Source organism: Patella vulgata, chromosome 3, assembly GCF_932274485.2.
Source record: "Patella vulgata chromosome 3, xgPatVulg1.2, whole genome shotgun sequence".
Classification (NCBI taxonomy): domain Eukaryota; kingdom Metazoa; phylum Mollusca; class Gastropoda; family Patellidae; genus Patella; species Patella vulgata.
Genome location: NC_065881.2, coordinates 28250387 through 28276912, shown reverse-complemented (window position 1 = coordinate 28276912; position 26526 = coordinate 28250387). Strand labels below are relative to the sequence as shown.

At 35.2% G+C, this 26526-nt stretch overlaps 1 protein-coding gene across 3 annotated transcripts in view; it reads right to left on the bottom strand.

The window, feature by feature from the left end:
* The window catches only part of LOC126816902 (mitochondrial inner membrane protein OXA1L), a 158238-nt gene that overhangs the window by 23269 nt on the left and 108443 nt on the right, over positions 1–26526 (bottom strand). For all 3 annotated transcript variants that reach the window (XM_050543711.2, XM_050543712.2, XM_056099507.1), the window contains one exon: positions 23762–23921. In XM_050543711.2, the coding sequence (XP_050399668.1) occupies positions 23762–23921 (160 nt within the window). The remainder of the gene's footprint in view (positions 1–23761; positions 23922–26526) is intronic.

Sequence of the window (26526 nt, the reverse complement as noted above, 5' to 3'; positions counted from 1 at the left end):
GTTACGATTCGATATACGCGAATATCGAAAGGAACCAAGATCTTAGGGTTATAAACATGCATTGCAAGTGTCATCAAAATCGGATTAAAATTGTGACCTCTAGAAGGTCCACAACACTGATATACCAGATGTTTACACTATTTGCATACAAGGGGCGGCCATTTTGTAAGATAGTTTTGATCCAATTTTCACGAAATTCGAACTCAACCATCATTAGGGTCTAACGGGGATGTACTAAAACGTTTTTTTAAATCAAGATAAAAATTGTGACCTCTATGTGGACCACAAGCTCAAAATGCGATTTTTCGTACAATCCAGGGCCATAATTTAGGAAGTTACGATTCGATATGCGCGAACATCGAAAGGAACCAAGATCTTTGGGCTATAAACATTCATTTCAAGTGTCATCAAAATCGGATCAAAATTGTGACCTCTACGAATCGATATGCGCAAATAATGAAAGGAACGAGGTCCAGAACCTTGATATACCAGATGTTTACACTATTTGCGTACAAGAGGCGGCCATGTTGTCCGACAATTTTGGTCCAATTTTCACGAAAATCGAACTCAACCATCGTTAGATATAAATTGTGACCTCAATATATGGGGACCACAAACTTGAAATGTAAGTTTATAACCTAAATATCTTGGTTCCTTTCGTACAATCAGTGGCCAATGTAAGTTTATAACCCAAAGATCTCGGTTCCTTTCAATATTCGCGCATATCGGAAAATAACTTCCTGAATTATGGCAGCCGATTGTACGAAAGATAGGTTGCCAGGCAACGAAACATACGCCCACAGCAGCTAAATCGTCCGGGCAGTCAACAAGTGTTGTCGCATATTTTTACTTCTTTCGGTAATGAAACATTTATAATACACTAAAATCTGATTAAGAGTAACAACTCATGAAGTAATTATCAGAAAACCATTAGAATTTGTTTGGTTTTTATAAAGTTCTGCCCCATGCTAACGTTTAGTATACAAAACTTTTAATATCATGGATTTAGCTGTTCAAGTCATAAAAATTCATTGAAAATCAATATACTTGTTCGTCTCAAGCTCTTAAACTCTGTGTATCAATCTGAAGTCAATCGGATGATAACTTTAGCCTCTAGAGCGTCACAAGATTTTTCAAAGTGATCAAGGGCCATAACTGTGACAGTAATTATCGAAAATCACTGTAAATGAATAGACTTCTTTGTCTCATGACCTTTAACACTGTGTATAAATTTAAAGTCAATCGGATATTAACTTTGGCCTCTAGACCGTCCACAAGATTTTTTGAAGTGATCAAGGGCTATAACTCTGGCAGTATTTATCGGAAATCGCTGAAAATGAATAGGCTTCATCGTCTCATGACCTTAAACACTGTGTATAAATTTAAAGTCAATCGGATATTAACTTTGGCCTTTAGAGCGTCCACAAGATTTTTTGAAGTGATCAAGGGCCATAACTCTGGCAGTATTTATCGGAAATCGCTGAAAATGAATAGACTTCTTTGTCTCATGACCTTAAACACTGTGTATAAATTTAAAGTCAATCGGATATTAACTTTGGCCTTTAGAGCGTCCACAAGATTTTTTGAAGTGATCAAGGGCCATAACTCTGGCAGTAACTATCGGAAATCGCTGAAAATCAATAGGCTTTTTTGCTTCATGAACTTAAACACTGTATATAAATTAAAAGTCAATCGGATATTAACTTTAGCCTCTAGAGCGGACCGACGGACAGACGGGGGCTACGACAATATACGACCACATTTCAATGTGGGTGTATAAAAATCGCGTTTTTAGCTTGTGGACCCTATAGAGGTCATAGTTTTTATCCGATTTTAAAAAAACGTATTATTATATCACCGTTACACCCTAAGGATGGCTGAGTTCGAATTTCGTGAAAATCCGCCCAAAATTGACAGACAAAATGGACACCGTTTGTTCTCAAATAGCGTTAAAATATGGTATATCAAGGTTGTGGACCCTATAGAGGTCACAATTTTTATCCGATTCTGTTGAAACTTGAAATGTAAGTTTATAACCCAAAGATCTCGGTTCCTTTCATACAATCAGGGGCCATAATTCAGGAAGGCACGATTCCATATGCGCGAATATGGAAAGGAACCAAGATCTTTGGGATATAAACATGCATTCGAAGTTTCATCACAATCGGATCAGAATTGTGGCCTCTAGAGTGTCCACAAGCTAAAAACGTGATTTTTCTTACAATCAGGGGCCATAATCCATGAAGTTATGGTCTGATACATGCCAATATCGAAAGGAACCAAGATCTTTGGGAGATAGACCTATATTTCAAGTTTTGTCAAAATTGGATAAAGATAGGTTGCCAGGCAACGAAACATACACCCACAGCAGCTAAATTGTCCGGTAATGAAACATTTATAATACACTAAAATCTGAATAAGAGTAACAACTCATGAAGTAATTATCAGAAAACCAATAGAATTTGTTTGATTTTTATAAAGTTCTGCCCCATGCTAACATTTAGTTAAAACAACTTTTCATATCATAGATTTAGCTGTTCAAGTCTTTTATAAAAATTCATTGAAAATCAATATACTTGTTCGTCTCAAGATCTTAAACTGTAAAACCGTTCTCTTAGAAGGAGCGAGCCATAGAAATCAAATAACCAACCAATGAAACCAATATAACCATGTAACCATGCAATGCTGTATAACAACTGCCATTAAATATATTAAAGCATCAGAACAGTGTTTTCAACAAAAAAACTAATCCGGTTATACGATTAGTCGGGACTCACCCCCATTTCCGTCTTCAACGGTCCACAAAAATTTGATTTCTTTCTGACGAATGAAGCCAGTTATTACTTTTGCTGCTAACCTGGGACCGAAAAAGACTGGAGATATCTGGTAACACGTATGAACTCTGTCTGCTAACCTGTTATAAATGAATCCTGCTACGTAAGTTTTCTACAGTCTGTGAATCTGCTAACCCGTAATACTGTAAACCTGTAAACCAGTCTGATAAATTCTGCTAACTTGTGAGTAAAACTTTTATGATCTGTATTTTTGAACTGAACCGTAAATAAAATGTCTGAATCAGAGGGAGTAAAAGATTTAGTCTCCGAAGCAAAGAAGAAGAGACGAAATTGTAAAGCTGGTATTACTAGATTAGGAAACGTGCTTGATGGATTAATTAATGAACATCGAGACAAAGAAGAAATTACTGAAACTGTTTTGAAAATTGACACAGCGTTTGATAATCTTGTAGAAAAACATACTGATTACACGCAAATGTTAGATGATGATAATGAATTTAATGTCGCCGAAACATGGTTAGATGAAGTGCAAACCCACGTCACAACACTCAAAATATATGCCAAAGATTACTTAAAGACAGCGAATACAGTTCCTACTAAATCTGATAAAAGTACTGATTCTGTACAGAACGTTCATAGTCCCGATCAATTACCTGCATCGCCACACACAACGCCTGCTAGTAATCAACCTGATTCAGTTAATATTAATGTTTCTGATCCTGTTTTACAAAATGTGCCTTCCTCCGCTAACCTGGTTGTCAATGTTTCTGATGACCTGAATAATAGTCCTGATAATGTTGCTAACTTGACAAATGAAACTGCTGCTGTTATTCCGAGTAATGAAAATCCTGCTGTTATTCCGAGTGATTATGACAATATTGCACAGGATATTCCCGTTTACAGGGAACTGAAAAATGGACGTTCTGCCAGTGATTCAGTATATAATATACCTGTCCAACACACTGATACATGTAGTTTTAAAAAGGAGAAACCGAAAATGCCGAAATTCAATGGAGATGTTCAAGAATATTTTACATTCAAGTCCGATTTTTTGCACATGATCGGTTCGAGATGCAGTAAACGAGATGCAATAACTTTGTTACGCTCTTGTCTGATGAACAAACCCTTTGATTTAATTAAGGGAATCGGTTGTAATTACGATGCTGTGTTTGAATATCTTGATTCTATTTATGGAGATCCTAGATTTATTACCGATCCTATTACACAAGATATAAACCATTTCCGTCCACTACGGGATGGTGAAGATAACCGCTTTTGTGATTTAGTTCATCTAGTAAGAAGAAGTTATAACAACCTAAAAGAAATTGGTCGCCCTAATGACATGAATAATAACCATGTGTTAGCAATCATTGATCAAAAGATGAACATTGAAGATAGAAAAGTTTGGTTTCGTCATTTAGAAAGAGAAAAACAGTCTGCGTCTTTAGAAGATTTATTAGATTGGATGAACACAGAAATGAAGTCCAGAATAAGAGCCAATGCACCCATCAGGTCCAATCACCAACCGTCCAAATATAACATCAATCATGTAGCTAGCTCTGAAAGTCAAAATAGTAATCATTTCAAATGTTGGCTCTGTAAGAACTCGACCCATGGTTGACCAATGTCAGAAATTTACCGCTATGAAAATTGATGATCGTCTAAAGGCAGTGAAGAATAACCATGCATGTGGTAGGGACCACAATTTATCTACCTGTTCAAGAAGACGTCAATGTACAAAAGAATACAACGGTAGTCTGTGTAAAATGTTTCACAACCCATTACTTCATCGCGAAAATAGCAGTCACAATGTCGGAGTCGCATCAGTTGTTAACAGGAAAGAAGCCATTTTAACAATTTTAATGGTCGAACTTGTGGGATATCAAAACTACCATCTTAAAGCAAATCTACTATTTGGTTCTGGAGCACAAATAAGTCTTATTAGATTTTCTTTGGCTGAAGAACTACAACTGAATGGAAAAGATATTAGTATTACTTTAACCAAAGTCGGAGGTGATGTTGTAGAAATGACGACTACACTGTTTCGAGTAACTATACATTCCATGGAAAACAATACACTTCACACTGTAACAGCTGTAGGAATTCCATCTATTAGTGGAGATATACAAGGTATTAATCTACTAGACATTGCCGGTCAGTTTGGGCTTAAAGCAGATAATCTGTTTAGAGGTGAAGGAACGGTTGATCTTCTGATAGGTATTGATCATGTACGGATGCGCAGTGGTGAAATAAGGGAATGTGATAACCTCATGGCAAGACATTCACCTTTAGGCTGGGTAATATTTGGTGCTACAATGTCTGATAAACGTATCTACGAAAACTGCATTTACCTTGTAGCAATGTCGGTTCCGGTTGATATGGCAGAGTTTGGTCCACTGAATCTATGGGAGTTACTAGAAATACTTGTAATTGTAGACCCAGTAAACTTAGTCCAGTTGAACTTGAAGAATTAAGAATAATTGAAAATTCCTGTCAAAAGATTGGAAACCAATGGTTAGTTCCTTATCCATGGAAAAATGACCCAAAACAGTTACCAGACAACCGATCACAAGCTGAATATAAATTAAAATCAACTGAACAACGTTTTATTAATTCACCTGAACATGCTAGAAACTATGATGAGCAAATGACGGAACTGGTTGAAATGAACTTTGCAAAACAACTGACTGAAACTGAAGTAGAAAATTATCACGACCCTGTTCACATTTCACATCATGCTGTAATTAGATCAGAAAAGAAAAGTACACCTGTACGTATTGTGTTCAACTCATCTGCAAATTACCAAGGTCACTGTCTAAATGAATACTGGATGAAAGGCCCAGATTTACTGAATTATTTGTTCGGGGTAATTTTAAGATTCCTACAACACGAAGTTGTTATTTGTGCAGACATTTCCAAGATGTACCACAGAGTCTTAATACTGGAAGCTGATCAGAATGTACACCGTTTCTTGTGGAGAAACTTGAAGATAGAAAACAAACCGGATGTTTATATAAAGACTGTCTTAACTTTTGGAGATAAACCAGCCCCTGCCATTGCCCAGATAGCTTTGAAGAAAACTGCCGAGAAAGCTGAAAACTTATTCCCATATGCAGCCCAGGTTCTAAAGGAGAATACATACATGGATGATATATGTGCTTCTGTCACAAACATAGAAGAAGCCAGTAAACTGACGTTAGATATTGATAAGGTGTTAGTTCAGGGTGGGTTTAAAGAAACCGAGTCAACTGAATTAAAACTACTGGAAAACATGTGTGAAGAAAAGGTTCTGGGTGTTGTATGGAACAATATCAAGGATGTTTTCACATTTAAAGTTCATAACAGCCTGCATAAATATTCATCAGAGGATACGAGGACACCCACAAATCTAACAAAACGAAGAATCCTCAGTCAGATAGCGATTGGTTTAGCTGCCGCTTTTTTAATCCGCATGAAGATTGGTATGCAAAAACTTTGGCAAATGGGTCTGGATTGGGATGAAAACCTGCCTCAATCTGTTCACACTGAATGGATCAGTCTACTGAAATGAATGAACTTAACTGTGTTGAATTTGAAAGGTGCTTAACACCTGTGGAATCCGTTGGCTTACCTGTACTTTGTATATTTTCCGATGCTTCCGATGAAGCATTTGGCGCTTCTGCTTACTTGAGATGGAAAATTGATTTTGGATATGCTGTTCGATTTGTTGCTGCTAAGTCACGTGTAGCGCCGTTGAAAATATTGACAATTCCACGACTCGAGTTACAAGCAGATGTAATGTTCGCTCGATTGTACAAATTTATCTTGGGAGGAAATTCGGATGAACATAGAAAAGACAATGTTCTTTCACTGAGAACTACTAAGAGGTTGAACTGTACGCAGCCCTTATATAAATCTCTGTTTGGCTTGTTATTTGTACGTCTATCGAAAGAAAATTAATTTTTCGACTAATACTCGGTATTGCCGCGTTAAAATTGTAAATAAGGTGCGTTAATTAACAAGGGTGAACAATTGTCTGAGAGGTGAGTTAATTAACACTAGGGGTGAAAAACTGTGCGATGGTGCGTTTTCTGTAGAGGTGTGTTAATTAACCGACCAGTAAAAAATGAATGTCAATGGTGTGTATTGTTTAATTGGCGTGTTTTCTCGCTAGTTGCGATAACTGCACTAAAAGGAGTATAATCAAGGACCAATAGGCTTTATCTGACACGTACGTGTTAAATCAAAATTTGGGAAGTAAAACTGTTTTACCGTGCGATTTATCATTCGACCGTGTGTTTTACGCAGGTCTTTGTATAATTAAAGACAGGTCTTTAGATAGGCATGTGTGCTCGCTATCATCTACGTTTCTCTTATGCGTCTTTTGTATTGCGTACCATATATTATAAAGTTGCATTTAATGAAATAAAAATATGGACCATAATCTATCGTATACGGAAAGGTGAATGCAATGTCGTCATTTATAAATACCCAGACGTCAGCGCCCAATTTGAATATCCACGGGAATATAGAGAGTAAATCCAGCAAAAACTATTTTTTCTCGTAAGTATACTGATTCTCGTAAGTATACTGATTCTCGTAAATAGTAAATATACTTCTCGTAAATATACTTAATCTCGTCTTCCGACAAGTTATTATTTGTGTCTTCAAATTTGTACTATATAACCGGATTGCTGATAAAAAAAATAATATAATTCAAATGTTAACCCAACCATTTCAGACTTCGCGCCTCACCGTTTCACGCATAGTCCGTGCATAGCACGGTGTCGGCAGTCTCCTTGATCAAGTAATAATTCTATTCATACATGTAAAGGCATGCACAAGCTTATTCGCACGTATTGGAAAACTGTTCTGTTGCTTTATTTGAGAAGATACTGATATTAAACTAACAAAAATTTGTCAATTTGTAAAATACATTACCCTGTTCCCCAATCCAATTTGATTTGATTAAACTTCACATTTCATTTAGACCTTAGACAATTACGTTTCCAACTGGTACGGAGTAGTAATTCAAATTTATTATCATCATCGGAGAGATGTTTTTGCAAATAAAGGGGCCAAAGCAATATTAATACTATAAATCAAAATTTTGTTACTGTTATACATATATAACAGGACAATATTGGTGCCAGTCATTATCACATATGTGATAGAACTTGTTAAACACGCTCCAAATATTATTTTATCACAGAGATTATTGCTACGATAGATGCGTAATCAATGTTTCAACAATCGGAAGTGACGAACGCAAAAGGAAAACACGATTTATCCCTCTATATAACTGACTGGAGTGACGAGTGATAACGGATGCATGGGCGATATTGATACACTATATATTATTATAGTGCGCCCTTCCATGTAACTTAATTGTTTAGGGACACTTTACAAAGTGACAATTTAATCATATTAAAAAAAATCAAGATTATGGACATGTAGTGTCTATTAAAAGCCCGTTTAAATAACAGTGTTTTAAATAGTTTGTTTTAAAGAATATAGATATGTACAACATCTTAAACTAAATGGTTGGTTATTCCATAAAACAGATACGCCTGAATTAAGAGATAGTTTGTTACTTGTTGCAGTAAATTTTACTATACACATTTCTATGTATTCATTCTATTTACATGCGATAAAAAGTTTTAGACATAAATTACCTTATTTTTCATATTGCACGATTTTTTAAGTTAGCGAAAACAGTCAATTAATAAATCTATAAATAAAATTAACAACCGTAATTCAGACAGCAACTTCTAATACACAATTTAGTTGAAATAAATGATCACCACTTTAACCAAAAGAGCCAAGAATATTTGTGACCCTGAATCCCTTCCCGCAGAAATTCAACACCTGAAAAAAGTATTCACCCAGCACAACGGATACCCAGAACAAATGGTCAACAAGCTCATCAATGCCACACTTGCCGACCTACCAAAACCTGATAAACCCCAAAACGATAAACCTCCAATTAGAATCTTTATACCTTTCCACGGCAACATCTCTCACCAAATCAGAAGATTATTGAAAAGGGAAGCAGATATTGAAACCACTTTCTTGAAGGGCGCAACAACCAAAGACATAGCAAAAGCGAATGGAAAGTTGAACCCCACCAAACCCTTCTCACCAAAAGGCTGTGTCTACAAAATCAACTGCAGTTGCCAGCAAAGTTACATTGGAGAATCTAAAAGACCATTAGATATCCGACTGAAAGAACACATGTCAAAAGCCCCCACCAACCAATCGGCAGTTGCTGAACATCTGAATGACAACCCACGACACCGTGTCGATTGGACCAAAGTTAAAACGTTGGCTGTGAACCACCACAGCAAAAGAGTCAGAAGAATACATGAGGCGATCAATATCAGAAGACATGAACCGAAACTCAATCGAGACCCAGGCGTCTATATCCCCAGAGCATATGACCGCATTATCAAATTGTAACACAGTCCCCCTAAGTAATTCCCCATGCAAAACCATATTTAACTACTGGCATTTTTCAATACCGAATTCATTGTAGATTCCATACCAACAACCCTCACATTTTATTTATAATCCTCTGTTATCAATATGTAAAATTTGTATGTTTCAATTATTTTCTATAATTTATTTAGCTATTCACAGTATTTTATGTCATGTAACTCAATTACAGTATATCATACCTCTCATATTTATAATTATAAAAAGGTTTCATCATAGGGCCTTCTGCTTAATTTATCATTATTTATTTATATTTTATTCAACCCTTTGACATATAAACTTCTGACCTCTAGAGGGTCGAAAACCTTCGTAATACATACTTTTACACAATTTGAGTACAATTAGCTGCATTTTTGTCGGGCAGTTTGGTTTCTATTTGAACTCAACCTTCATTATGGTGTAATGGTGATATATTTAAACGATTTTTAAAATCGGATAAACAAGTATCAAAGGGAACTCAAAACTTTGGGATATAAACATATATTTTAAGTTTTATCAAATCGGACAAAGAATGTGACCTCTAGTGGGTCCAAAACCTTGGTATTACATACTTTTACACTATTTGCGTTCAAGGAGCGGTCATTTTGTCTGGCAGTTTGGTTGGGCAGGGTATAACAATGATATATTTAAACGATTTTTAAAATAGGATAAAAATTGCAACCTCTTGAGGGTCCACAATCTAAAATCTAAATTTGTTCATACAATCAGGGGCCATCATCCAGGAAGTTACGGACCGATATGAGCGAATATCGAAAGAAACCGAGATCTTTGGGATATTGTCTGATTTTGATGAAACTTTTAAAATATATCTTTATATACCAAAGATCTCAGTCCCTTTCGATATTTGCGCATTTCAGACCTCAACTTCCTGGATTATGGCCCCTGATTGTAGGACAAATTACGTTTTTATACGGCCACATTTTCACGAGGACGTCAATTGTCCTCGCCCCTGTTTGTGGACACTCTACAGGTCACAATTTTTATACGCCTGCATTGAAATGTGGTTGTATATTGTCGTTGCCCCCGTCCGCCCGTCCATCCGGCATCCACAATTGGACACTCTAGAGGCTAAAGTTAATATCTGATTGACTCTAAAATTATATACAGTGTTTAAGGCCATGAGACGAAGAAGCCTATTGATTTTCAGCGATTTCCGATAATTACTGCCAGATTTATGGCCCTTGATCACTTCAAAAAATGTTGTGGACGCTCTACAGGCTAAAGTTAATATTCAATTGACTTTTGGACCGTTGAAGAAGGCGGAAATGAGGGTGAGCTTGCAGAGTCCCTATTCTGATGCTTTAATATATTTAATGGCAGTTGTTATACAGCATTGCATGGTTACATGGTTATATTGGTTTTATTGGTTGGTTATTTGATTTCTATGGCGGGACTGCTTGCTCCTTCTAAGAGAACGGTTTTACACAAAATAATAAGTGACACGCAGGCCGCTTTCTTAACATCAGAAAAAGCACGTGCAACAACAAACAACAGTTTGGAATCAGACCACTGATGATTTGTAACAGTAAACAGAACATCCTCCAAATTCGTAACCGTTTGCAGGTAATAAAACAGCTATTTTGGTAATCGATCTTGTATATTCTGAGTCTTGACATTTTACTTTAACATTTCTAACACGGTTATCAGCTCCTGGATAAACTTCGATAACTCTACCGATTGTCCACTTTCCTCGAACAGTATTTTGATTATCAACAATAACTATATCATTCACACAGACATTGCGTTTCTGTGTATTCCATTTCTTATGCGGCACTAATAATAATGGTAAAACGTCTCTTGACCTCTGTTTCCAAAAAGAGTCTACAAGTTTTTGAACAAATTATACCCTTTTTCTCTGGTTTTGAGTGTTAATAAAGGGTCCTTGTGCCACATGACTCGAGGCGCGACCGAGCAGAATATCATTTGGACACAAATACGAACCATCATTTGGGTCGTTCGGGATTCCAACATTCCAACAGGTAAGTATAGAGTTCAAACGGTGTCAGTAATTGTTTTCCAATGGATTTCCTTTATGCTGTTTTACACACTTTAACCATTGATTCAGCGCAGCCATTTTGATGTGGGGCGGCGGGCGTAGAAAACCGCCATTGCATTCGATTAAAAGAGCAGAAGTCTTTCAAAGTCTCAGTGTCTATTCCTTTAATCATGTCTCTCAATTCCTTTTCAGCTCCGACGAGTTGAGAACCATTATCACTAATCATTAACGTAGGTAGAATAATCGACGGCCAGTTCCAGGTGGACAGATCGGGTGTTTAAACATGTAAACAAAAAAATTTCTTCAGCAGATAACGACTCTTTACGGGTATCTTTGTTTCGTATTTTACCCAGTAGATTGTAAATAAACCTCCTAACATAGGCAGTAACTCTTAATATTACTAATAATTACTATCACTCAGTATCGATACGGATACCCAATTTTCGCAAAACATTTTATTAAATAATTTAGCATTATATAACAGTTTTCATACTAATTATTATAATTTTAATTCTTTGTTTTTTTAGGAAACTATATTTAACACCTCGAGTATCACATATATTATTTGTTGGCCAGTTAAACAAGTTGAAAGAACCGACAAACGTAAGGCCTTTAGGCCTTGATTTGATATTTATTTACAATACATTGATTAAAATATACAAAAAAGGAAGTTGCTCAATAGGCTACATACCGATTTGAAGGAATAATAGAAATATTCAAAAGTGAAGTAAAAACAACAATTCTTTGAGTTAAATTGTAGCTTTTAGGCCTAGGCCTTTATAAACATGACTAGGCCTATCAGTAACTGAGTAACCTACTTTTACTCTTTAGTCTTTAGAGAATAATTTTTTATTGGTCAATGTTATCTTCTGAGTAGAAAATATGTAAAAGCAGAATTCTAACAATAATGTAAGAAACGAATGCTGAGAACAAAGATAATGAAACAACATTTGTACGTTTTTTAAAATTATGTGGTTGCTATGACAACCATCCAAAATCCTTAATAATTCACTAAAATTATACAATTCTTAATATTTTATATTACATGGGCTATAAATATATGCTAAAATGCTTTCTGCTACTATACTTAAAATGTGATGATCAATTGGTTTGTCAGGGTAAACACCATTGAAAATGGAACAACATTGCCTTTTTTGGGGTGTTTGTTTTCATTTTGATTGCTATAACAACCAAATATTAAGTAATATACAAGAGTAAAGATAAGTAATTTTAAAAATTCACAATTATAAATACATGTAAACAAAATTTCTTTTCAAGATCTTAATTCCTTGATATTTTATTTATGTCTTAATAATGTCCAAAATAGACAATTAGCTGCTGCAGAATGTTCTTCAAAAGGGAACTTTTTTCCAGCTCTTGGGAAAAGACATATAAATATTCTGATTTTATTTATTTTTTAAAATCTTATCCAATAGCTTCTGTTTTTAAAATAATACAGTTATCAATATTGATGTCATGATTATTGGATAATAATGGTTTTCGGAAAAAAATAAATGTGGTTGCTATGGTAACGGCCCAAACTCCTTCATATTTTTCTCAAACTTACACAATCCATATCATTTGATATTACATGGGTTTCAAATATTTTAAACTGCTTAATTTAAAATGTGGTGATGACCTTTTGGGTTATGGTAAATAGCATTGAAAATGTTCAAAAATTGCATTTTTTTCCATTTTGGTTGCTATGACAACCAAAATTGATAATATATGGCAGATTGGAAATAAGTAATTTTAAAAATTCACAAACTTTTTGACATATTCCCATAATTTCACTTGTGTATCTCCATTCCTTCTTTTTTTATTAATGTCCCAAAAACGCCCCAAAAAAAGGCAATTGTGTGCCGTGGAAAATTGTTCGAAAATGAACATATATCCAGCTCTTGAGAGAAGCCTTATATATATTTTTACTCTTTTTTTTTTCTTTAATCATACTTGATAGCTACTGATTTTAAAATGCATAACAACCAGGTTCAATATTTCAGATATAACATGCACAAAGACCATTTTTGATGAAAATATTGACCAAAATCGCTCTGAAAAAATGGAATTTTTGAGAAAACCTATGTATTTTGCAGTTGCTGTGGAAATCAGTGTAATTATTACAAAAATGTGAAAATTGAAACATAATTAGGCTTAAAGTTGTATTTCATGAATTTATATCTTTATTTTTGATAGGTTTGATATGAAAAGAAATATAGCATCACAAAAAACACCAAAAATGGCTTTTTCAAAGTGTTGAAAAACCTTTCTTCCGCGAAAAGTCAAAAATCGCAACTTTGAGCCTCAATAAAAAAAAAGTTTTTATCCGATTTTGAATCTGTAAAAAGTTTTGTGAGAAGAATGATGAGATCTACTTGAAAAGCTAATAAAATCAAATGTATAATCATAATCTCAAAATCACCTTTTCCACCTACTCTTAGCAACTTATTCCAGCTGGAGAAATTATTGCTATCCATAATATTTTCTTTAACAGTGACAGCATTGGCACAGATAATTTTACTAGTTGGACTAAGACTAGTAATTATTTCCCCTTATTTCATGATGGACAAATGTAGTGCGAGTTATAAATAGACAATTTTTCCCTTAATTTTTTTCTCCCCTCTTCCTGCATTTTTGGGTTGACTTTTTGGTCTAGAATTGGAGAAAAGGGATCAAATTTGCAATTTCATAGCAGTTTTGGGTAATACTGATGATATTACAGCGGAGGGATAGGGGGTGTAAAGTGTCTTTCTGCAGAGCAATCATTGTGTCGGAAGTGAGATTTTCACCCCTGTCAACTTCAAATCCGTGTAGCAAAAAATCTAAACGGTCAACCCCCTACAAAATTATGATGAGGAGATTGCCAAATGTTGTCCCCATTGTGCCTATAAAGATTGGAACCAACGGAATGTTGAGCAAAAAGCTACAGCCTGTGATGTTACAGTCATTTAACATTGATGTCAATGGGCAAATAATTGCTAGTCTGAGTCCTGATGATATAAAGAAGCATGGCCGACTCGGGATGTTGATATTTTTTCAACGGCTTATTTCCTGAAGTTTTGAATGGAAAGTGTCAGAAATGGTAAGAATACTGCTTTTTTATTGCCCAGCAGTAAGTTTTTTGACTATTTGGTATCAAAATAGCCATGATTGGGGGTATCCGTTGGTTGAGTGTGAATTTTGGGTTGTAAATGTGTAACATTTTGTTCACAATGATATCAAAACATGCTTAGGTCTAAATATTAAGGCCAACTCAACTCCAGATTTGGTCTAAAGTCACGAGATGTAAACAAGACTGACCCTAACCCTAACCCAAGACCCAGTCCTTACCCTAACCCTAACCCACAATCTTGTCAAAAAGCATGTAGCCTAGGCCTAAGCCAAGACCTAGTCCTGACCCTAGCCCAAACCCACAATTGTGTCAAAAAATCATGTGCCCTAACCCTATTTACATGTTGTGACCTTGAACCAAGTCTGCAGTTGGCCTTAACATTTAGACCTAACATGTTTTTGACATCATACAATGAAATGTTAACATGTACACTCCAAAATTCACACCTGTGTGACTTTTGACCAAACATGCAGTTGGCCTTAATATTTAGACCGAACCTCAAAACATGGCATCTACCTTTGAGATTGGCTTAGACTTATGTGACACTCAAGGTTTACTTTTTTATTGATTGTTAACTGGTTTCTTTTTGGAGGGCCAGTGACGGGCTGTTCGCGAGAAATAAAGAGGTTTATTTCTATTTCCAGTTGAAACCATATTTTTTTCTTATTTTCTCACTGTTTTTTATTGCATATTTATCCCCAGCCTCCTGTCATTTCAGTTGCCAGGGCAATGTTTCATAGAGTGGAATGATTGACCTCAACACAAGTATTAAAAAAAAAAGAAGCAAAAAAGGTGAGATAAATGTGCATTTCCCTGGATAGTATTCGCCCCAGAATTCTCATTCTCATCCAAATTTAACATTTCAGGTCTACATCTCAAAACCTGATCTCTTCCTGGACTGGGTTTAGGAGAACGATGATGCATATCAATTTCATCCCTGATCTCTATGACACCTGTGGTGGAAGTGGAGGGCAAATCGTAATCAGTTTGGGTTTCCAGCCCCGAGGACCTCTGTAAACTTTGCTTTTTGGTGATGACTTAATTTCCGAGCTTGAAAAGGACGCTTGTGTGTTTATCATGGCCTCTCATATTGGAAGATAACATTAATGGCTTGTGTGTTGATCGACGGTTGTGCATATCTCTTGGTCAGGAAAGTTGTAGGCACCATCGCCATTGTAAATCATTTGACAGGCCCGAGTGAACGGGGAGACCTATGATTGGTCAGCAATGTATCAGATTCCATACCGGGGGGTGGGGATGAAAAAACTGTTGTAGTGTTACATAATCAGATTATTTCAACTTACTTATCCTGTGGAAATACAGCTATATAGGAGATATTTTGAAATTCATAGGCACTGCATGTTTCAACATTTTAGATTTGACCACAATTTGGCACTTGAAACTATGTTAACAGAGAAAAACTGTGTGGTTTTCGATGAAAGTGTTAAAAGTCTAATATTGCATCATGATTACTGTTTTAAAGTATTTTCGTGTTTGATTTATATTGAATTCATTTCATCTTTTTGAAGAATGCATTTATGTTCAAAAATAAAAATGTTCTGTGGAATTCAAAATTCATGTGCTTTTAAATTATCAGATTCCAAACTGGGGGGTAGGGATGAAAAAGCTGTTGTAGTGTTACATAATCAGATTATTTCAACTTACTTATCCTATGGAAATACAGCTATATAGGAGATATTTTAAAATTGATAGGCACTGCATGTTTCAACATTTTAGATTTGACCACAATTTGGCACTTGAAACTACGTTAACAGAGAAAAACTGTGTGGTTTTCGATGAAAGTGTTAAAAAGTCTAATATTGCATCATGATTACTGTTTTAAAGTATTTTCGTGTTTGATTTATATTGAATTTATCTCATCTTTTTACAGAATGCATTTATGTTCAAAAATAAAAATGTTCTGTTTAATTCAAAATTCATGTGCTTTTAAATTTCTGTCTGAAATTCCGCAGTTTTCTGATGTATTATAGTGTTTGCAGAATGCCGCACAGCTCATCTGAAAATGCATAGATTTTCATATTCTTTGGCCAGGGAATTGCATATATGTTTGTTTTTTAGATAACAACAGATTTGTTTAAACTGCAGAAACATGTGAGGTATATAGGACTAAGACTAGTAATTATTTCCCCTTATTTCATGATGGACGAATGTAGTGCGAGTTATAAATAGACAATTTTTCCCTTAATTTTTTTCTCCCCTCTTCCTGCATTTTTGGGTTGACTTTTTGGTCTAGAATTGGAGAAAAGGGATCAAATTTGCAATTTCATAGCAGTTTTGGGTAATACTGATGATATTACAGCGGAGGGATAGGGGGTGTAAAGTGTCTTTCTGCAGAGCAATCATTGTGTCGGAAGTGAGATTTTCACCCCTGTCAACTTCAAATCCGTGTAGCAAAAAATCTAAATGGTCAACCCCCTACAAAATTATGATGAGGAGATTGCCAAATGTTGTCCCCATTGTGCCTATAAAGATTGGAACCAACGGAATGTTGAGCAAAAAGCTACAGCCTGTGATGTTACAGTCATTTAACATTGAAGTCAATGGGCAAATAATTGCTAGTCTGAGTCCAGTTTCTAATCGTGTTTCTACTTCTGTGGGTGTAATTGTATAAGTTGGCCAGTCTACTTCTTCTGTATATAGGAAGTCAGGTCCGTGTTTCCACCTTTTCGTAAGTTGTTGAATTGATATGCCTCGGGAAATATCATCTGCTACATTATCTTCGGAACGAATATGTAACCACTGGGATGAATCCGTTACGTCTTGAATTTTGCCAACTCTTGCCGATACAAAAGGTTTGTAGTTCTGGACATGACCTTGAATCCAGGCAAGAACTATCGTACTGTCTACAAACACTACAAAAACTGTCTGAGAGGTGAGTTCATTAACGCTAGGGGTGAAAAACTCGCGAAGTATATCAAATACTGGTGAAGTATATAAAATTCTCGTTAATTATATATGGGTTGTAATACACGTGAATTATTTCAAGTCCGTGAATATTATTAAATACAGTATTGTTGTTGTTTTTTTTTAAAATAATACTTTTGATTGTGTATGGACTTGAACTTATCTGGCATGCTGAGGCTTTTCGGTAGAGAAGGGCCTCGCTTTTTATTTTTTATTTTCCCTTTTAGTATATTGTTTTTTAACACCGTTGCCCAATCCGCGTTATGACCTGCCCAACAAATTATTTTTGTAATACCATATATTGGGGTAGTGATAATGTACCTTTGATTTAATACAATATGATTTGATTCGGGTATAACAAAAATCGTTGTACTGCAGTCAAGTGTTTACGTAACATTAAGGCAGTATTCATTGAAGCATATTTCCTGTTGATACTGTTTGACCTGCATGAAAATGGGCGACAGCTTGTCTATAGAGATTTTGGTGCCAGTGAGAAGTCTCACGAGATTATCCTCATTCAACATTACATTGGGGGGTTGACTTCGATCTCTTCCTGTGACGTCTGCAGGTGGAAGTTAATTCATTTGTGATTTAAAGAAGATATGTTACCTGGGATGTATGCGACTTGTCTACGATATCACCTCAGGTGGAACTGGACGTAAAACTCCAGGAACGAACGATTGAATGGGATGTGATTTACGGATTTCTAAATGTATAATTACCTCGGACGTGATTTACCGATTTTTGATGTATTTGTCAATAGCGGAATTACTATTTTGAATGGATAATGGATAATAATACTACGACCACGGTAAGGCGAGCATCTATGGATGTGGTTTTTTTTTTATATTCACCAAATGTATAATTACCTAGGACGTGATTTACCGATTTTTGATGTATTTGTCAATAGCGGAATAACTATTTTGAATGGATAATGGATAATAATACTACGACCATTCACCATTTTTATTCGCACTTCATATTCCAATAAAATTAATCAAAATGAACCGATCGAATAAACGGCTCGCGGGAAAATAAACAATTCATCTAATAGTTAAACATAGTAGATAAATTAACAGGTGTTGATTTTTAAACGCCTCTCGGGAAATTGGACTGCTCGTCTAATAAATAAACGCATTAGATAAGTCAACGCTTCGGCCTTTTCTAAACACCTCTCGGAGAAATTAAACGGTGTACCATTAAATTAAACTATAGTACTAATTAAACGATTTTTGTTATTTCCAAACGATTTTTATCGATATCAAACGATGTTTTGAAATTAAACTATATGCATAGTTTTTAGCGTTAAAAACCCCTTATTAAATGATACAAGTTTTACAGTGTTATAAATGTTTCATTACCGAAAAACTCTTGTTAACTGCCCAGATGATTTAGCTGCTGTAGGCGTATGTTTCGTTGCCTGGCAACCTATGTTTTTAAGCTTGTTCTCTATCCATAACTTGCAACATGTGGGCGTATCCTTCCTGGCAAATTCCAATGACACGTGACATATCGGATGGAATTAGGTCAATAAACCAGTTCTAAATAGCGCTTATCGTTATGATTTATTTTTATATACACATTCTGACAAAGGCTTAATTTTAAAAATATTGTAGTTTTTATTGAAGGCTTATATCATAATCGTATGGAATTTTTATTTTAAACTTATTTCAAGTATGGTTGTCGAATGTGACAATTGTGCCGTATCATTGACGAAAGAATAAAAACTTTTGCAAGTTACATGATAGACAAAATACTACTAATTGTGTTATGAAGAAATGCCATGGTGCCGTATCAGATTATTTTGGCTATGGTATTTTCTGATACTTTAATATTTTAGATCATCGACTTGTGAAACGCGAATGTTTCATCGAATAAACGAAGACAGTAATTTATTCTGGAATATTACTGACGTAACTTCAAGATGGTATGTGATTTAAATATACCTGTCGTTATTTTTGTGGTTATCACTTACATAATTTCCAAACAATTTTTATCAATATCAAACGATGTTTTGAAATGAAACTATATGCATAGATTTTAGCGCTAAAACCCCTTTTTTAAACGATACAAGTTTTACAGTGTAATACAATAAAATCTGATTAAGAGTAACAAGTCATTAAGTAATTATCAGAAAACTGTTAGAATTTGTTTGTTTTTTTTAAAGTTCTGCCCCATTCTACTAACGTTTAGTATACGAAACATTTAACATCATGTCATAAAGATTCATTGAAAATCTATATACTTGTTCTTCTCAAGACCTTAAACACTGTGTATCAATCTAAAGTCAATCGGATGATAACTTTAGCCTCTAGAGCGTCGCAAGATTTTTCAAAGCGATCAAGGGCCATAACTCTGGCAGTAATTATCAGAAATCACTGAAAATCAATAGGACTCTTCGTCTCATGACCTTAAACACTGTGTATAAATTTAAAGTCAATCAGATATTAACTTTGGCCTCTAGAGTGTCCACAAGATTTTTCAAAGTGATCAATGGACATAACTCTGGCAGTAATTATCGGAAATCGCTGAAAATCAATAGGCTTCTTCGTCTCATGAACTTAAACACTGTGTATAAATTTAAAATCAATCGGACATTAACTTTAGCCTCTAGAGCGTCCACAAGACTTTTTGAAGTGATCAAGGGCCATTACTCTGGCAGTAATTATCAGAAAACACTGAAAATCAATAGGCTTCTTCGTCTTATGACCTTATACACTGTGTATAAATTTAAAATCAATCAGATATTAACTTTAGCCTCTAGATTGTGGATGCCGGACAGCCGGATGGGGGCGACGACAATATACGACCACATTTCAATGTGGGCGTATAACAAAAGCTATTTTTAGTACAATCAGGGGCCATCATCCAGAAAGTTATGGTCTGAAATGCGCAAATATTAAAAGGGACTGAGATCTTTGGGATATAAAGATATATTTTAAGTTTCATCAAAATTGGATAAAAATTGTGACCACTAGAGGGTCCACAACCTTCGTATTACATACTTTTACACAATTTGTGTACAAAGAGCAGCCATTTTGTTGTGCAGCTTCATTTCGATTTTCCCGAAATACGAATTCAACCTTGATTATGGTGGAATGGTGACATATTTAAACGGTTTTTAAAATCAGATAAAAAATTGTGACCTCTAGAGGATCCACAAGCTATAAATATGATTTTTCGTACAATCAGGGGCCATAATTCAGGAAGTTACGATTCGATATGCGTGAATATCAAAAGAAACCAAGTTTAAAAATCGGATCAAAATTGTCCACAACCTTGATATACCAGATGTTTACACTATTAGCATATGAGGGGCGGCCATTTTGTCTGACAGTTTTGGTCCGATTTTCACGAAATTCACCTAACATTACCGTGTAACAGTGATATATTCGAAGGGTTTTTTTTTTAATCGGAAAATAATTGTGACCTCTATAGGGTCCACAAGCTAAAAAGGCGATTTTTCGTACAATCAGGGGCCATAATTCTGGAAATTAACGATCAGATATGCGCGAATATCGAAAGCAACCAAGATGTTTGGGTTATAAACATGCATTTCAAGTTTCATCAAAATTGGATTAAAATTGTGACTTCTAGAGGGTCCACAACCTTGATATACCATATTTTTACACTATTGGCGTACAATGGGCAGCCATTTTGTCCAGCAGTTTTGGTCAGATTTACACGAAATTCGAACTCAACCGTCATTAGGGTGTAACCGTGATATATTTGAATGTTTTTTTAAATCAAATAATAATTGTGACCTCTAGAGGGATCACAAGCTAAAACACGATTTTTCTTACAATCAGGTTTATAAACATGCATTTCAAGTTTCATCAAAATCCGATAAAAATTGTGACCTCTAGAGGGTCCACTTGCTAATAACATGATTTTTCATACAATCAGGGGCCATAATCCATGCAGTTTCGATCCGATACATGCCAATATCAAAAGCGACCAAGATCTTTTGGAGATAAATCTATATTTCAAGTTTCGTCAAAATCGGATAAGAATTGTGACCTGTAGTGTGTCCACAAACAATTGTGGATGGACAGATTGCTTATCTCTGCTTACCCATTAAGCATTCAACTAATGAACGCCTATTCCAAGTGTGAACATTCTAGCTCAATTTGAATCAGAGTTATTGTGTTCCAAAGTCTCGACCAATCAAACTGCTTACCGCTCTGCTTACCCTGAGCAGAAAATCTTCATTATCGAACTTAGTCAAGGTACTGATATAATGAAACTATACATCATGTCCCAAAGTATCAACCAATCAAATTACTTATCTCTGCTTACCCTAAGCAGAAAATGCTCATCTTTAAATTCCATCTAGGCATTGACCTAATAAACACCTACACCAAGTTTGAACATTCTAGCTCAATTAGAAGAAGGGTTATTGTGTCTCAAAAAGTGTGACGGACAGACATCCAGACGGACGAACCCATTTTAATAGTCCCTGCTTTCTTTGAAAGGCAGGGGGACAAAAAAAAAAAAACATTTGTTTTGAAGCCTAAAAATACAGTTCTTGCCAAAATGACATTAATTCCAGTGATAATGAAAAAGTTAAATTAGTTCTATGAAATCATAAATGGCATAAGGCATCACGTGGTGAAAACTGTATGACGATCGAATAATAATCGACACTTTTATACACCAAAAACCTTGTAGAAAATCGGCTATTTCTCTGTAACGGAACAAGTTAGAAACCATTTTGTGGTATCTGTATGACCATATGCGTTCATTCTATTTGTTGATTGGAATCAAATATCATACCTTTAAAAACATTATAAATCAGACCCATTTGAATAAAACATGTGTTTTGAATGCTTAAAATACAGTTTTTGCCCAAATGACATCATTTCCGTCGACAGTGAAAATGTTAAATTGGTTTGAACTTGTCACAATTGACATTAGACATCAAGTCTCACTTTTATGAAAAATCCAATAATAATTGACTCTTTTATAGGCAAAATAATGTGAAAAGTGACGCATGCAAAATTGCCTATTTCTCGGCAACTGCAAACATTACTAATTAGTTTTCACATACATTCTCTTCGTATGGATTATTGCTACGAGTTTATGAAAAGTTTCGAAGTAATATTTTAAAATATGAAGACGCTAAATGGGTTGCAAATAGCTTAACTTTACACCTTTTTTCACTTTTAAATTTACCGATTTTTGATATATTTGTCAATGGCGGAATTACTATTTTGAATGGATAATAATACTACGACCACGGTAAGGTGCCTTTTTTTAATATTCACCATTATTATTCGCACTTCATATGCAAATAATCGTAATCAAAATGAACCGATCGGATAGATGGCTCGCGGGAAAATAAACGATTCATGTAATAATTCAACATAGTAGATAAATTAAGCAGGTCTTATTTCTATACGCATCTCGGGAAATTGAACTACTCGTCTAATAAATAAACGCACTAGATAAGTGAACGGTCTCCATTTCTTAACCCCTCTCGGAAAAATTAAACGCTGTACCATTAAATTAAGCCATAGTACTAATTAAACTATTTTTGTAATTTTCAAACGATTATTATCAATTATCAAACGATGTTTTGAAATTAAGCTATATACCTAGTCTTTAGCGCTATAACCCCCATTATAAACGACACCAGTATTACAGTGATAAGAATTGTGACCTGTAGAGTGTCCACAAACAAATTGTGGACGGACAGGGGCGACGAAAATATACGTCCACATGAAAATGTGGGCGCATAAAAAAATTACTGAATTTATGATCCATTTCAGTACCCTAATTTCAAATGGCCATATCTCAGCAAGTTTTCCGCCTAGAGAGGTATAATTTTGGATTCGTTAGCTTAAGGCCATATACTATAACATATATTTTTTTATAATTTGGGGGTTCACATGTTTCTATAAATTGAAACAAGGACTTAAACTATGGCAGTAATTTATAGAAATTGTTGAAATTTGAGAGGCTTTTTTGTTTTACTAATTTAAATAATGCATTTAAATTTCATACAGATCGGATTATAACTGTTGTAATGCGAACGTTCACAAGTTCCAACGAAGTAAAACAAATGCCATAACTCTAGAAGTAATTGACAGAAATCGATGAAATTCAAAAGGCTTCTTCGTTGGACTAATTCAAATGATGCATATAAATTTCATACAGATCGGATGATAACTTTCGTCATTCGAAATATATGACAATATTCCCATGTGGGCACATAAAAATGAAGACTGTATGCAGATCCGTTACTGAGATATGGGCAATATTTTGTCCTATCCGTAAAACTACTCCAGTTTGTTAAAACTTACCCAATTTAAATTTGATAAGCAGGTCGGTTCATGACTAAAAAATATTTGATGCCAAGATGTTTCCACCATGAACAGTTTTGGCTGCCCACGCTGACTAAAATCACAAAAAATAACAACAAAAACTACAGGTCCAAAATACATAATTAAAACTTACACTCCTTGAATCCATCAACAAACGCTTTCTTAGGAATTGCACTTTGTGGATGTTGAACCATTGTCCCCAAATTAAAATAAGTTTGAACAGCAGGTATTTTTAAAAAAGCAACTTGTACAAGTGAAAAGGTATTTGATGTGAACCAGTAGCACAACATTGCCTGAAAATAAAATACAAATTATAAATTATTGCCATTTGCTTAATATGGCTCATGTAACCAAGCCTGATTTATTAAATGACCTGTCATGTGACCCAATCTGCGGTGGGATTGTTGAGTTGGTGGGTGGCCGAATAGATCATAACATCTGTCATGGAGTCAAGTGGTCGTTGTTCCCGGATATTACCACTGCTAAAGTCCATTACATGCAGCGATTTATTGAAATACCAGCGCTGCCAGGCAGGATACGCCCACATTTTGCAAGTGATGGATAGAGAACAGCTAAAAACAAAATCAATTTTTTGTACAATCAGAGCCATAATCCAGAAAGTTATGGTCTGAAATGCTTAAATATCACAAGGGACTGAGATTTTTGGAATATAAAGATATGTTTTAAAGGAGCTAAATCGATAATATTTTGGGCTTAGAAATTGGCACAAATGGGTCGCAACGCACATAATAATGTAATATGAATTTATATAAACTGTTTTACATTCAATCGTTTCCGTTTTACAGTGAATTGTCATCAGTTATGTTCGGCGAAATACGCCAGAAGTCTCAACCGAAAGACAGTTTCTAGCGTCTGGTTATTCCAGTAAACACAAATAGTATATATTGCGCATGCTCTCCAAATAAGAATATGGCATCACCGTTCGGTTTGACATGACTTTTGGAATATGTCTAGCCTCATTCTTTGAGCACCTGGTTACAAATGGCGCTGAAACGCATTATGGTACACGATTCGTGTACCATGGTAAAATGTTTATTTGTCTTAAATATTGGATATCAGAAGCCCATCTTTTCCAAGTAAGACCACAACACCAATGCTGATTTAAATTGCAAAAAAATTTGTGTTTTCAATGTCGAAGATTTTGGATGATATTGAGTTACGGACTTAGCTACTTTAAATTCCATAAAAATTGGATAAAAATTGTGACCTCTAGAGGGTCCATAACCTTTGTATTACATATTTATACACAATTTGCGTACAAAGAGCAGCCATTTTGTCAGGCACTTTCATTTCGATTTTCAAGAAATTCCAATTCAACCATCATTATGGTGGAACGGTGATATATCTAAACATTTTTTAAAATCGGAAAAAAAATTGTGACCTCTAGAGAATCCACAAGCTAAAAATGTGACATACCAATTTTTAAACTATTTGCGTACAAGGGACGGCCATTATATCTGTTAGTTTTTGTCCGATTTTCACGAAATTCGAACTCAACCATCATTACTGTATAACTGTGATATATTCACAAGTTTTTTGTTTTTTTTAAATCGGATAAAAATTGTAACCTCTATAGGGACCACAAGCTCAAAATGCGATTTTTCGTTCAATCAAGGGTCTTAATTCAGGAAGTTACGATCTGATATGCGCGAATATCGAAAGTAACCAAGATCTTTGAGTTATAAACATGAATTTCAAGTTTCATCAAAATCGGATCATAATTGTGAACTCTAGATATACCAGATGTTTACACTATTTGCGTACAAGGGGCGGCCATTTTGTCTGTCAATTTTGGTCTGATTTTCATGAAATTCAAACTCAGCCATCATTAGGGTGTAACGGTGATGTACTACAATGGTTTTTTAAAACGAATAAAAATTGTGACCTCTAGGGGGACAAGCTAATAGCAAGATTATTCGTACAGACAGGGGTCATAATTCAGGAAGCTACGATCCGATATGCGTGAACATTGAAAGGAACCAAGATCTTTGGGATATAATTATGCATTCCAAGTTTCATCAAAATTGGATGAAAATTGTGACCTCTAGAGGGTTCACAACCTTGATATACCATATTTTACACTATTTGCGTACAAGGGGTGCCCATTTTGTCCGGCAGTTTTGGTCCGATTTTCACGAAATTCGAACTAAACCATCATAAGGGTGTAACAGTGATATACCAAAACGTTTTTTCAAATCGGATAAAAATTGTGACCTCTTGAGGGACCACAAGCTAAAAACGCAATTTGTCGTACAATCAGGAGCCATAATTCAGGAAGTTACGATCTGATATGCGAGAATATCGAAAAGGAAACAAGATCTTTGGGTTATAAACTTACATTTGAAGTTTCAACAAAATCGGATAAAAATTGTGACCTCTATAGGGTCCACAAGCTAAAAACGTGATTTTTCGTACAATCAGGGGCCATAATCCATGAAGTTTCGATCCGATACATGCCAATATCGAAAGCAGCCGAGATCTTTTGGAGATAAACCTATATTTCAAGTTTCGTCAAAATCGGATAAGAATTGTGACCTGTAGAGTGTCCACAAACAAATTGTGGACGGACGGACAGACAGGGGCGACGGCATAATACGTCCACATGAAAATGTGGGCGTATAAAAATTGTGACCTCTATAGGGTCCACAACCTTGATATACCATATTTTTACACTATTTGAGAACGAAGGGCGGCCATTTTGTCTTGTCAGTTTTGGGCTGATTTTTACGAAATTCGAACTTAGCCGTCCTTAGGGTGTAACAGTGATATAATAATACGTTTTTTTAAATCAGATAAAAATTATGACCTCTATAGGGTCCACAAACTAAAAACGCGATTTTTCGTACAATAAGGGGCCATAATTCAGGAAGTTACGGT